This window comes from Anopheles gambiae, chromosome 2 (genome assembly GCF_943734735.2).
Source record: "Anopheles gambiae chromosome 2, idAnoGambNW_F1_1, whole genome shotgun sequence".
NCBI classification, from domain to species: Eukaryota; Metazoa; Arthropoda; class Insecta; order Diptera; family Culicidae; genus Anopheles; species Anopheles gambiae.
The window spans coordinates 93,453,052-93,464,518 of record NC_064601.1 but is presented as its reverse complement, the minus strand read 5'-3'; the positions used below and the strand labels follow the sequence as shown (position 1 = coordinate 93,464,518).

Below are 11,467 nucleotides of genomic sequence, written 5' to 3'. Positions count from 1 at the left end.
AATAGCTTTGGGACACTTTATTTACTCTTACTTATATGAAATGAGCTTTATGTAACGAGAATTGAACTCTATAGAACCCTTGTTGAACAAATCCAATAGGAATTTCCAAGGATCCTTTCCAAAAAGGTGCCATAGAGTCAAATTTCCGATATATGAAGTTCACTACCAATAGGAAAGAGTCGAGTAAGTCTCCCACAACTATGAGAACCCATGAAAACCCCTATAACAACATGCCCGTCATGGGTTCAATCCCCGAATGAACCGTGCCGCCATGCGTAGGACTGACTATCCTGCTATGGGGGGAAATCAATAAATCACTGAAAGCCAAGGCCACAAGTGGTGCAGGCAGGTTTCAATACTGACCCGCACAAAATCAGCTAGCAGTGTGCATTTTACCCCATATTCCCGTTCCCATATTATCGCTATCAAATGCTGTAATTATTTAATCGTTTACAAACGTAAACAAGCGTGCATAATTTCGCGTTTCATTTCAAAAGGGGAATTGCAGCTTCAGTCGCTCTTTCAACAGCTTCTCGTGCCACACTGCAACGTAAGTTAATTGAAGAACGCATTTCCTCAAGTTTTAGAACGTATTTTGTCCACGTGTTAAAAGGCCTTGTGTTAATCAATCTTTTTTTAAAGCCCTATTTCCTACAAAAACTGTGTCACTTGAGTTTGAAAATAACTCAATCGCTCTATTAATGCTCAATATCAATCAACGGTTTGCTGTTAAAATTATCGCAAGCCTGCGATCGCCGGGCGGTGGCACACGCACACCAATTTTTTTTTTGACTCCACATGTTATTATTCAAGGTCAGCCCGACGACACGGTCTGTTATGCTTGTTATGCATTCTCCTATCGGTTATGTAGCGCTGGCCGATGGGCCAATGTAAAGCAATGTTTGTGTGCGTGCAGGTTCCCACATAAAGCGCGTACCGTTCAGCATTAAAGAACGATACTGATAGATCGATTATACGTTCAGGGAAAGGCCTTCTTGTTGATTAATTTCATTTAAAATTATACACCAAATAGTAGTTCATTGAAACATTCAAAATACAATAAGATTGGTCCGTCGTATCGATCATCTGTGACAAAACGGAAAGAGTTTACAGTGGTGTGCGTGAAACGAAACCGATCGCCGCTCGCGATCGCGCAGGCTGATCGATGTAAACCGGCTTGCATTGTTGTCAGATCTTGCGCGAACGACGGACCGCCGTGATCTCTGTGGTGCGCCCTTACTGTTCTTTCAATATTTTCTTAGTGTCGTGGATAGGTTAAAAAGATGCCTTTGACCTTTTAAGTTAGAAACTATTGTTTACATATTGTAAAGAGCAATGAATCTTCCAAGACAAATTACGAAACGTTTGCGTGGCTTTTCATCGGTAGCCAACGAACCCTCGAAAAGGTATGTTTTGTTCCACAATGAAATTAAACAGCTTTTGCGTGGCCAAGAAAAGAACCATTTTTCTCCCTCCGCTCAGGACGGTTAAAAGCTTCGATGAAATACCCGGCCCAAGAGGACCGCTCGGACTGGGCAATCTGTACCAGTACATACCGGGTATAGGTAAGCAGCTCCAGCGCCGTTCTCGAACGATGGCATCCACCCTAATCGAATCGCTCCACAGGACGCTACAGCTTCGATGAGCTGCACCGTTCCGGCGAGGACAAATACCGCCAGTATGGTTCGATCGTGCGCGAAACAATGGTCCCGGGGCAGGATATTGTGTGGCTTTACGATCCGGACGATGTGGCGACCGTGCTGGACGATCGGACACCGGGCATGTATCCGTCGCGACGGAGCCACACGGCGCTGGAAAAATATCGCAAGGATCGTCCGAACGTTTACCGCACCGCCGGGCTGCTGCCGACGTAAGTGTGCCAACTGTAATGCCAACAAATAGCTTAAACGAGCTAACGCAATATCGTACGTACTTTTTCCAGCAACGGTGCAGAATGGTGGAAAATTCGCTCCGAGCTGCAGAAGGGCCTCAGCTCACCGCAGAATGTGCGCAATTTTCTGCCCGCCACGGACAAAATAACGAAAGAGTTCGTTACTCGCCTGAGAGCGCAAACGGAGCCAGGCAAAAGCATCCTAATAGAGGACTTTATGCCACTGGTCTCGCGGCTCAATCTGGAATGTATGGGAAATTAATTAAAAATTTAAACATTTTCCCCTAAGAGGTAGCATTTGCCTGATACCTACCCTATTTTCCCAGTGATCTGCTTGCTTGCCTTCGACGTACGGTTGGACAGCTTCTCGGAGGAACAGATGGACCCGGGCTCACTTTCCTCCCGCCTGATGGAATCGGCCGAAACGACCAACTCCTGCATCCTGCCCACCGACCAGGGCTTCCAGCTGTGGCGCTACTTTGAAACTCCTGCGTACAGACGGTTGCGCAAAGCGCAAGAGTTTATGGAAATGACGGCCGTTGAGCTGGTGTCCCAGAAGCTGCTCTACTTCAACGAGGACCAGCAACGGTTGGCAAGCGGCGAGCATGGTTCCAAGTCGCTCATGGAGGAGTACCTGCGCAATCCGAACCTGGAGCTGAACGACATCATCGGCATGGCTTCGGATCTGCTGCTGGCCGGTGTGCATACGACCAGCTACACCACCGCCTTCGCCCTCTACCATTTGGGGTTGCACGGGGCCACCGCACAGGACCGGCTGTACCGGGAGGCGAAGAAAATTCTTCCCGATCCAAAGGAAAATCGAATCGGTGCGGCTGTGCTGGGATGTAAGTTAAGTCCATTTCTTCTGCTTCCTTATTTTAATGCTAAATGTGCTTCGGCATTCAATTTCCAGCGGAAGCTTCGTACTGTCGCGCGGTTCTAAAGGAAACGTTACGCCTCAATCCGATCTCCATCGGGGTAGGACGCATCCTTAATCGCGACCACGTTCTCGGCGGTTATCAAGTACCACGTGGAACGGTGATTGTGACGCAGAACATGATTTCGTGCCGTCAGGAGGCTTACTTTCGTGATCCGCAGCTATTCCTCCCCGAACGGTGGATGCGTGAGACAAAGGAACCAGTGCATCCGCACCTGGTGCTTCCGTTTGGCCACGGTATGCGCTCATGCATCGCACGTCGGTTGGCCGAACAGAGCATGCTTGTGCTGCTTCTAAGGGTAAGCTAGGTCGGGTGGATTGTACTTGAACATTATGCTTAATCCTGTTTTCTTTCAAACTCTTCTAGCTGATACGTTCTTTCGAGATTGAGTGGGCAGGAACCGTTCCGATGGATGTGAAAACGAAACTAATCAATCAACCCGACCAACCGATAAGGCTACGAATGAAGGCGAGAACTTCAGAAGGGAGAGAAAGTAGAAAGCAAATGAGTTAAATTTATAATTACCAATATGTGCAAATATAGAATTTAAAGGCCAAAAACACAAACGAGATTCTGGTTTTCATTGGAAAGAAATTTCAATTCTCTGCCCATGGAAAGAGATAATCCACATGAAAGGGTGGAAACAATAGCTAACCGTATTCTTTCGGTATCTTGCCTCAAGTATTTTCAATTTTCAAAATTGTGTGTGTGTGGATCTTTTTCTTTACTTCAACATCCCTTCATCCTGTCCTGCGCCACTTTCTCTCGCCCTTTACGAATGTTGTATTGATTTGAACATCGAAGCGTTGAGTGTTTTTGTGTGTTTTTTTCGTGGTTGGTTTTACTTCTTCCTCTTTTGAACGGCTTTTAATAATTATACACTCCCGCTGCGTCCCGATAGTAGTAATTCGTTAGCCACCGCTCTCACTTCTTGGCCGCGACCTTCTTGCCCGCCTCCTTCTTGGGGGCCTTGACCTTCTTCTTCTTCTTCTTGGCGGCATCCTCGGGCTTCTTCTCGCGCTTCGACGGCAGCGGTTTCGTACCCTTGCGCGGCTTGCCGAACAGCATACCGTTGCTGACGACCACCTTCTTCATCTTCTTGTACTGCGCGCTGACGATGGCGTTACGTTCGCGGCGGGCAAGACGCAGCTTGAAGCGATCGAAATCGTTCATGCTGAAGCGCTATACGAGGCGGGAGAAGAGATTGAGAGAAATAAAGTTAGCATTGAGAAAATAACGATCGCACGAGCATGGAGCAGGGAACGATAAGGGCGTCGTCTAGTGCTGTGTGGTGTTTTCATTTTAAATAGTATTTTTACTTCCATTTCAGAACAGAATTGGCTTCATGTTTGTATCAGCCGGCATTTCCTATCATGTAAATTATATTTACGCAAAAAGGTTCATCACGGATGGAACGGTGGTAGGAACGAACGACAAACACACACACGACGTACTTGGGCACACTTGCTTAGCAACACTCACCTTTGCCTTGGCGACGGAACGCTCGTACCATCTGGTCTCCTCGAACTTCTTCCTGATGTCGAACTTCTCGAGGGCATCGCGCACCAGACGGGTACGGGCAGTATGCGGGAAGCGCACGCGGAACTTCGTCAGATGCAGATGGTTCACGGCGTACTGTTGACGGGGAACGCCGCTGGTGGGGCCATCGATCAGTACCTGCGGATAGCGAGAGAGATGCCGGATTTAGTGACTAAACGAAACACGACGGAAACCAAGACAATCGCTTTGATTGTTCGCAAAGTGTGGGACATTTTTGGCAACAAAACTTCAGTTCTGGAAGCGCTACTTCAGGTACGTTTCAGACGGCTCTTCCTAATTAGTTCTTGTTTTCCGTAGAAAACATCATCATTGAATCGTAGGTTAAATCACCACACGACCCGCATCTTGTCTGCCTCTGCCTCTGGACGGTTCACCGGCGTGTGTGTGTGTATTGTGAGAACTAAAATGAATCAAACTTTCCCACCGGGGTGGCATTAATCGCAACAAACTTACCCGATTCTGATCAATCACATTGACGATAGCTACAAGGCGTCCCTTGTATTTTCCAACAGCGCATTTGGCAACGCGGCCAGTCTCCACGAACCTGGTGAAAGACGACTGTAACAGAACGAAGACACATTAACCCTCTCTTTGCACCATTTCATTCTCCTTCACAATTCGCCACAATTGTCGCGTGAAAAAACCGGTGAAGCTTGCCGCTGGGCTTAACTTGGGCACATTTTCAGCATTCCCTCCAGCACCACCACCACTGCCGCCAGCAGCACCATTACCCACGACGCGAAGCACACACACAAGATAAACATGTGGCAGACGGCGTAAAGTTTCACCCATTTTCGTGAAAAATTACGACCCAGCCGCCTGCGGCACTGGTGCCATCGATGCTCGCGGACATGCTCGCCGTGTTTTGACCAATTTCACTGCCCACCGCGCACAACTTCACCGATTTTAGCGACAATTTTTGGACGAGCGCAGCAAATCTTCGACAACATCGCTTACCATCTTGGACCGGAAAGAAAGCTGACAGTTGACAATTCGCGCAATGACAGCTCGAAGCCGACCGCCGGAAACATCGTTTGCTTGACGCGATTAGTTTTCTTGCACCGTTGGTTTATACGCGCCGGTTGGAGGGTTGCGATGTTTTGCCGCGTGCGACGTTTTATTACAACGCGAACGGAATCGTCCGAAAGGCTGCCGAAGACTGTATTGGTAGGGGTGGGGGTAGGAGGGAACAGCTGTGTTGTCATTTTTGCACAAGAACAACAATCGCACACGCTCACCCGCCTTGTCTGGGCTGTTTTCCTTTGTGTAGTGTTTTCAGTTTTTCCGTTTTCCGCGAGCTTTATTCTCGTGGGACACAAATCGATCAAGCAACATATCGCTCCACCGTGCTAGCGCAGTAGTGTTGTGTGCCGGGTTTGTGCAGTCTTGTTTTTTTTCTAGATTTTCTACACACCACAACAATCATGTCGGTGGAAAAGTTCGATCTGCAAAAGGTGCACGCCAAGTTTACGGAAAGTTTGGTCGAGGAGGATGATGTGTACGTGGACCAGTACCTGGAAGCGTTCAAGGAGCTGTACAAGTAAGAAACGCTTATCATGATTGCCCACGATCGAATCTTATCACACATCCCGCTCACGCTCCCTCCTTCCCAAATTTGTAGATTTTTCCAGCTGATGGGGACGGTGTTCGGGTTCGTGAGCAGCGACGTGAAGGAAAAGGTGGAAATCCTGGAGAAGCTGCGCGGCAAGGAAAATGCGGACAGCTTCCTCACCATCCGCACGATGATGCAGTACGAGCAGGAGTCGAATTTGCTCAACAAGAAAGACTACGTCTCGGGCAGCCGGACACTGCTACGGCTTCACCGTGGGCTGGGTGAGTGTGGGCACCGTGGGCTGCAAAAAATGCATCTGTGTGCACGCTTATCTTATCTTATACTGCCGTGCCACCGTGTCCGGTTTTCAAGCAACCGTTTGTTTTTGTTTTATCACCCGCAACGTGGCTACTATTTGAAATGTAATTGCCCCATTAATGGAATATCGATGCGTATCCGTCAAATTGCAGATTTTATACAAGAGTTTCTGAAGCGGCTCGGTGAGCTGGAGGGCGACGGCAAGACGAACGGCGTCTGCCAGGCCGCGTACAACGATACGCTTGCTCAATTTCACCCCTGGCTCATCCGGAAGGGTGCCACCGTAGCGATGTACGCGCTGCCGACGAGGGACCAGCTGCTCGAGCGGGTGTGCATGGATGTGGCCGGTGCGATGAAGCTGCTGCCGGAAATGCTGTCCGTCACGCGCAACGTGTACGATCGTACGCAGAACCTTTACACGCGGTACGATCTGCACGGATTGCCTTGAGATCTGCGCGCTGGGAGGGGGCAACAAAAACGCCGAAACAAAGAACCGTCGATCCGGCCGGCTGCTACCCAATTACGCTTACAAAGGGTGTATTATCTGGTTAATGCTTTTAAGTTTTGTTTAAATCATGTTTTAATTTGTTGTCTATGTCGTGAAGCGAGAAAGAGAGGGTATTAGGAGCATGTGTGTGTGTATAGGACTGATCCAAATAGCTAATTGATTGTAGTGTCAGTTTGAGTTTTAGCTGTGTTTTAGTTTCGGTTGAAAGGCAGTGGCGCAAAACAGTGATATTAAGTTGAAGCTGGCTTCGCGTGCGTGCAATTGGTTTGAGTGTGTTTGCGCTTAGATCTGGCCAACGATCGATTCCCCCGCCCGTAAAGGTGCTTACCGTGTGTTATAGCTGGCTGTAGAAGCTCAATCTCCTACTTGCGTAAAGTGATGCTACGACTTGCTCAATTTTCTAAAACGGAAGATGCAACAAGTTATATCGTGCTGTATAATCAATCAACCCCCCCCGTGTAGAACGCCCACATCACATTCCACTCGTATTAACTACCACCCCACATCGTCCCACCCTGTAGTAGGATTGAGGCTCATGTATTTTGAAAGACAAACAGGAAGGATGGACAGGATGATTATTTGGCTTGCTCGTGAATAAATGTATTGTAAACACAGCACAGCAGCACCATGGCTTTATTCGAGTAAAACTATAATTAATACTTTTTATTTACAGTTGACGTGAATATCCCATCAGTTTTGAGTCTTATAAAGTAGAGTTTAATGAAGTCGAAATATTGAGCGGTGTACCATTCGACCCTTGAAAGTCGTCGATAAGAAGTCCTGTAGGATAGAAAGAGGCAAATTTGTACAAACCGTCATGAACGCATAATGAAAGAAAGCTTTCCTTCGCTTGCTTCTTACCTGCGATGCACGCGGTCATGAAGCAGGCAACCGAACCGGTAATAAAGGAACGAAACGACACGGCAGTAATGGAGCTGCGCCGTTCCGGTGCCATCGCACTCATCGCCCCTATCATAATTCCCAACGAGCTGGGGTTTGCAAAGCCACAAATCGCGTAAGTCGCTATCGTTGCCGATCGTTTCTGATAAAGAAAAGGAAGAAAGATAATCCTGTACTCAGCGCGAGCCGTTTATCTTGCACTCTTACCGTTATGATTTCGCTGCGTATGAGCTCCCCTAGCCGCTGGTAGGCGACGAACTCGTTCACCACCGTCTTAATGCCGATCACCTGCCCCACATGCTCACTGTCCTTCCAGGACACACCCATCACAAACGCAAGGGGACGGAAGATGTAGCCACAGAACCACTCCAACGAAACGCCGTCCACTCCCACCAGCATGCCGAGCCAGGCCAGCACGCCGTTGCAGAACGCCACAAACGACACGAACGCGATCAGATTGGCAATGATGCCGAGGATGAGTGAGGTGGCCGAACTGGCACCATTGCAGGCGGCATCAACAACAGACGAATCGGTGCTACAGACAAACGGGGAAAAAGGTAATTTAATTACAGTTACCTCTTCTACAGCCGATCACACCAATACTAACGACTTTTCGATTTGAATGTTCTCAGACGTCGTTTTGCTTTCCTCCACCTCGGGATAGATGATCTTCGCCACGCACAGCACGGCCGGTGCGGATATGACGCTCGCCGTCACGAGATGTCCCGGGCTGGCGCCGAACGAGATGTAGGCGGCCAGCACCGTCCCCGAGACGGTCGCAAACCCCGATGCCATTACGGAGTGCAGCTCCGAGTGCGTTAGATCCTTCACGTACGGTCGGATGATGAGTGGTGTTTCGCTCATGCCGAGAAAGATGTTAGCCGCCGCCATAATGCCTTCACAAACCGTCGTTCCCATGAGCGACTGGAGGATCCACCCGAGCTTCAGCACCACCCACTGCATCGCGCCGAGATAGTACAGCACGGAGATGAAGAAGCTAAAGAAGTAGATCACACTCAGCACGGCAAACGCAAACACGGCGTACCGGTTGATGAGTGCATCGCCGTACACGAAGCCAGCACCGACGGAGGAATAGCTCAGGAAGGTGTCAACCTTTGCACCGATGCAGGAGAAAATGGCTCGCCCTACGTCCCAGCGGATGCAAATCAGGCCGAGCAGCGCCTGCACGAGCAGACCCGCACACACGGGACGATAGTTGATGGAGCGGCGGTGTTTCGAGACCAGAAAGGAGAGCGCCAGCATCACAACCATCCCCGTGAGCGGCATCAATCGGATGGTGTCGTCACGCGTGTCAAAGTACAGGAATATCGCGAGCCCGAGTAGCACGATCGCACCGAGGGAGAGTTTTACAGCGCGTAAGCGAAACGTCCGTTGGCAAAGGGCTGCAACCGGGGCAAACTTCCTGGAGAGTGGCGGTCCGCAGATGGGCTTCAAGAGCAGAAAGTAAAGCATCCCGGCGTAGGCAAACGCAAGCAGAAGCACCAACATCCCGTACCCGTCGCACCACTGCATGCCGCAGTTCGTTTGGCAGTTTCGCTCTACGATTAGAGATCGGAGATTGTATTCGAAACGCGCGTCCTTCAAACCCACCTACCCTTACCATGCTGAATGAAGCGTTTCGTGGCGAATGCAAAAAACACCGCAACGCATCCGTTGATGACGAGTATCGAGGTGTATCGTTTCATGGCGCCGTATTGCTTCGCCTTGCCGGTCGGGGTCGGTGCGTCATCCAAGCCGAGTGTTGAGAGTGCAATTTCCTCCTTGTGTGCGGGGATGGGGAAGAAAGTATGCATTTAGATAGGACGTTGCATAGATAGATAGATAGGGCAGTTGTGCTTACTTTTGAGTCAACAATGCAACGGACAGATGTTTGATCGTCATCACCACGGATGGTGTACAGCCCATTGGCAGCCATCGTTGAGTGATAAGTCAATTATGTGGAAGGATGAGTGTTGCAAATTTCTAATTCATTCCTGGAAACGGGAACTCAATCGGTGTTCCGCTGGCGCTTTGCTATCAGCTGAGCAAACAACTCAAGGCGCCGTTTTCGATTTGATTGCCTCAATCTCTTCCTTTTCACATTACATTTCACTTTCAACTGCAGCTTACACTGTTTTGAACTATTTTGATTATTTCAAATTTTTCTTCAAACACAGACAACTCAAAGCAAACACACAGCGAACTTCAAAACAACTTCGACTCACCACACACCGCTCGATCGTACTAATGATCTTCAAAACACACACGGCTCTATACCACCACCCCTAGACAGCATTCACCTGCATCGAGCTATAAAAACGCACCCTCTCTCACCCCTCCAAAAACGCAGGTAGATATCTGGTTGCTCTCTCTCTCTCTCTCTCTCTCTCTCTCTCTCTCTCTCTCTCTCTCTCTCTCTCTCCAAACGGCTGACGTTTTTGGGGGAATCACGCGCGACCGTCGCAAAAACACGTTTCACACAACCGGCATAACCCACTCAGCGTCGTGTCATCGTGTGCCTAACTGTGCCAAGACCGATCCACCAGACTAATGGCAAACGAATGGAACTCACGGAGATGTTTGGGAGCGCTTTTAAAAGGCCACAGTGTACAGTGCCGACGTCAATGCATCAACGATGATGAGCTATTGGTGACCGGGCGGGAAAGTCACCCTTTTCAGGCAAGTTCTGTTGTTACAAAACGTGCTCTGCGTATCGTGCTAGGGTGATAGGGGGGAATAACACACCGAGAGCTTTCGTGAGCGACAGGCAGTAGTGTTGGTGGTGTTGTACCTACGGTTTGTTTACGGTTTGTAATCGGCGCCAACGTATTGCTTGATATCGTTTAGGGCTACAATGAAATTACTACTAAGAATGCTCGCTGAGCGTAGTCTTGCTGATAAGATGTAGGTTACAGTGTGGTGTTTAACTAAAAAAAAACATTGTCTTTGGCTCGACTGCGTAAAATAATTTCGAGAGTACATAACCAGGCCAGGGAGCTAGCAAAGATACTTATAGAACATTTAATTCCCCAGCAATCGATGGGGAAGTGAAACTGATGATGCACCCATATCGCGAATTACTGGAAATGATCGCTAACCCATAACGATTCTGAAACTGATCCCTAACTCATATCAGTCTTGAAAATGATCCCCGACCCTTCTACCAGTCCTTCAACTAACATCGAACCCACATCAGTGTTGGAACTGATCTATCTATACCGGTCCTTAGAACAGAACCTGAACCTGTATTGGACCCGGACAACTATTCCTCACTTACAGCGGTCCTCTAACTCACTCCCGAACCCATAAAGGCTCTGGAACTGCTCCTAAATCTGCAGTTCTGGAATTACTTTGAAACCCATGTCAGATTGGGAATTGATGATACCCATCCCATTACGGTTGTCGAATTCCTCGAAATTACGAATTACCCATTACGGTTGTCGAATTAAAAATGAACCCCCATCGTTCCTGGAAGAATTACTGAATCTATACCGATCCTGGAATAGATCTCAAACCCATACTGGCCCATGAACTGATCCCAAGTTCATACCGACCCTGGAACATATCTTCAACTCATTTCGGCCTTGAAACTGCTCATGACTACATACCTAACCTTCTGGAACTAAACCCCAACTCATGCCGGTTCTGTAACTGATACTGAAACCATACCATCCCCGGAATTGATCCCGAACCCATGTCTACAATGATTCTCAAACCTGTCCTGTACCTTAAAAGCATATGTTTGTAGAGAACTTGCATAGTCGTGCCAACTGAAGAAAGCAAATGTTCGTTACGGGTTT

General features: G+C 48.6%; 4 protein-coding genes across 5 annotated transcripts; 2 read left to right on the top strand and 2 right to left on the bottom strand.

The window, feature by feature from the left end:
* Positions 1-884: 884 nt before the first annotated feature.
* LOC1276664 (cytochrome P450 302a1, mitochondrial) lies at positions 885-3,389 on the top strand. The gene is made up of 7 exons (XM_316034.5): positions 885-1,406; positions 1,483-1,565; positions 1,627-1,870; positions 1,943-2,139; positions 2,218-2,736; positions 2,805-3,127; positions 3,196-3,389. The coding sequence occupies exons 1-7, from the start codon at positions 1,336-1,338 to the stop codon at positions 3,340-3,342; spliced, it is 1,584 nt and encodes a 527-aa protein (XP_316034.5). The 5' UTR covers positions 885-1,335; the 3' UTR covers positions 3,343-3,389.
* A 246-nt stretch (positions 3,390-3,635) lies between these two features.
* LOC1276663 (large ribosomal subunit protein eL14) lies at positions 3,636-5,482 on the bottom strand. The gene is made up of 4 exons (XM_316033.5): positions 5,347-5,482; positions 4,843-4,947; positions 4,312-4,506; positions 3,636-4,011 (listed from the first exon to the last, which is right to left on the bottom strand). The coding sequence occupies exons 1-4, from the start codon at positions 5,347-5,349 to the stop codon at positions 3,754-3,756; spliced, it is 561 nt and encodes a 186-aa protein (XP_316033.5). The 5' UTR covers positions 5,350-5,482; the 3' UTR covers positions 3,636-3,753.
* A 68-nt stretch (positions 5,483-5,550) lies between these two features.
* Positions 5,551-7,386, top strand: LOC1276662 (ceramide-1-phosphate transfer protein). 2 transcript variants are annotated; one of them, XM_316032.5, is made up of 3 exons: positions 5,627-5,929; positions 6,011-6,222; positions 6,412-7,386. In XM_316032.5, the coding sequence occupies exons 1-3, from the start codon at positions 5,814-5,816 to the stop codon at positions 6,705-6,707; spliced, it is 624 nt and encodes a 207-aa protein (XP_316032.4). In that variant the 5' UTR covers positions 5,627-5,813; the 3' UTR covers positions 6,708-7,386. The 2 variants fall into 2 exon arrangements, with proteins under 2 accessions (XP_061505168.1, XP_316032.4); XM_061649184.1 differs by having other exon boundaries at positions 5,551-5,929; positions 6,011-7,386.
* Positions 7,343-10,449, bottom strand: LOC4576312 (solute carrier family 28 member 3). The gene is made up of 6 exons (XM_061649177.1): positions 9,529-10,449; positions 9,289-9,448; positions 8,275-9,226; positions 7,875-8,202; positions 7,629-7,809; positions 7,343-7,547 (listed from the first exon to the last, which is right to left on the bottom strand). Exons 1-6 carry the CDS (start codon positions 9,601-9,603, stop codon positions 7,471-7,473), a joined length of 1,773 nt encoding a protein of 590 aa, XP_061505161.1. The 5' UTR covers positions 9,604-10,449; the 3' UTR covers positions 7,343-7,470.
* Positions 10,450-11,467: the final 1,018 nt, after the last annotated feature.

Bases quoted from the DNA above. Each gene is read 5' to 3' on its own strand.
- LOC1276664 (XM_316034.5), top strand. From the start codon at position 1,336: ATGAATCTTCCAAGACAAATTACGAAACGTTTGCGTGGCTTTTCATCG. The intron at 1,407-1,482 runs GTATGTTTTGTT...CCCTCCGCTCAG, and splicing joins GCCAACGAACCCTCGAAAAG to GACGGTTAAAAGCTTCGATG. The intron at 3,128-3,195 runs GTAAGCTAGGTC...AAACTCTTCTAG, and splicing joins TGCTTGTGCTGCTTCTAAGG to CTGATACGTTCTTTCGAGAT.
- LOC1276663 (XM_316033.5), bottom strand. The intron at 4,507-4,842 runs GTAAGTTTGTTG...CGCTATCCGCAG, and splicing joins ATGTGATTGATCAGAATCGG to GTACTGATCGATGGCCCCAC. The intron at 4,012-4,311 runs GTGAGTGTTGCT...CGCCTCGTATAG, and splicing joins GTTCCGTCGCCAAGGCAAAG to CGCTTCAGCATGAACGATTT.
- LOC1276662 (XM_061649184.1), top strand. From the start codon at position 5,814: ATGTCGGTGGAAAAGTTCGATCTGCAAAAGGTGCACGCCAAGTTTACG. The intron at 5,930-6,010 runs GTAAGAAACGCT...CCAAATTTGTAG, and splicing joins GCGTTCAAGGAGCTGTACAA to ATTTTTCCAGCTGATGGGGA.
- LOC4576312 (XM_061649177.1), bottom strand. From the start codon at position 9,603: ATGGCTGCCAATGGGCTGTACACCATCCGTGGTGATGACGATCAAACA. The intron at 8,203-8,274 runs GTTAGTATTGGT...GTTTGTCTGTAG, and splicing joins AACATTCAAATCGAAAAGTC to CACCGATTCGTCTGTTGTTG. The intron at 7,810-7,874 runs GTAAGAGTGCAA...TTTCTTTATCAG, and splicing joins TACGCAGCGAAATCATAACG to AAACGATCGGCAACGATAGC.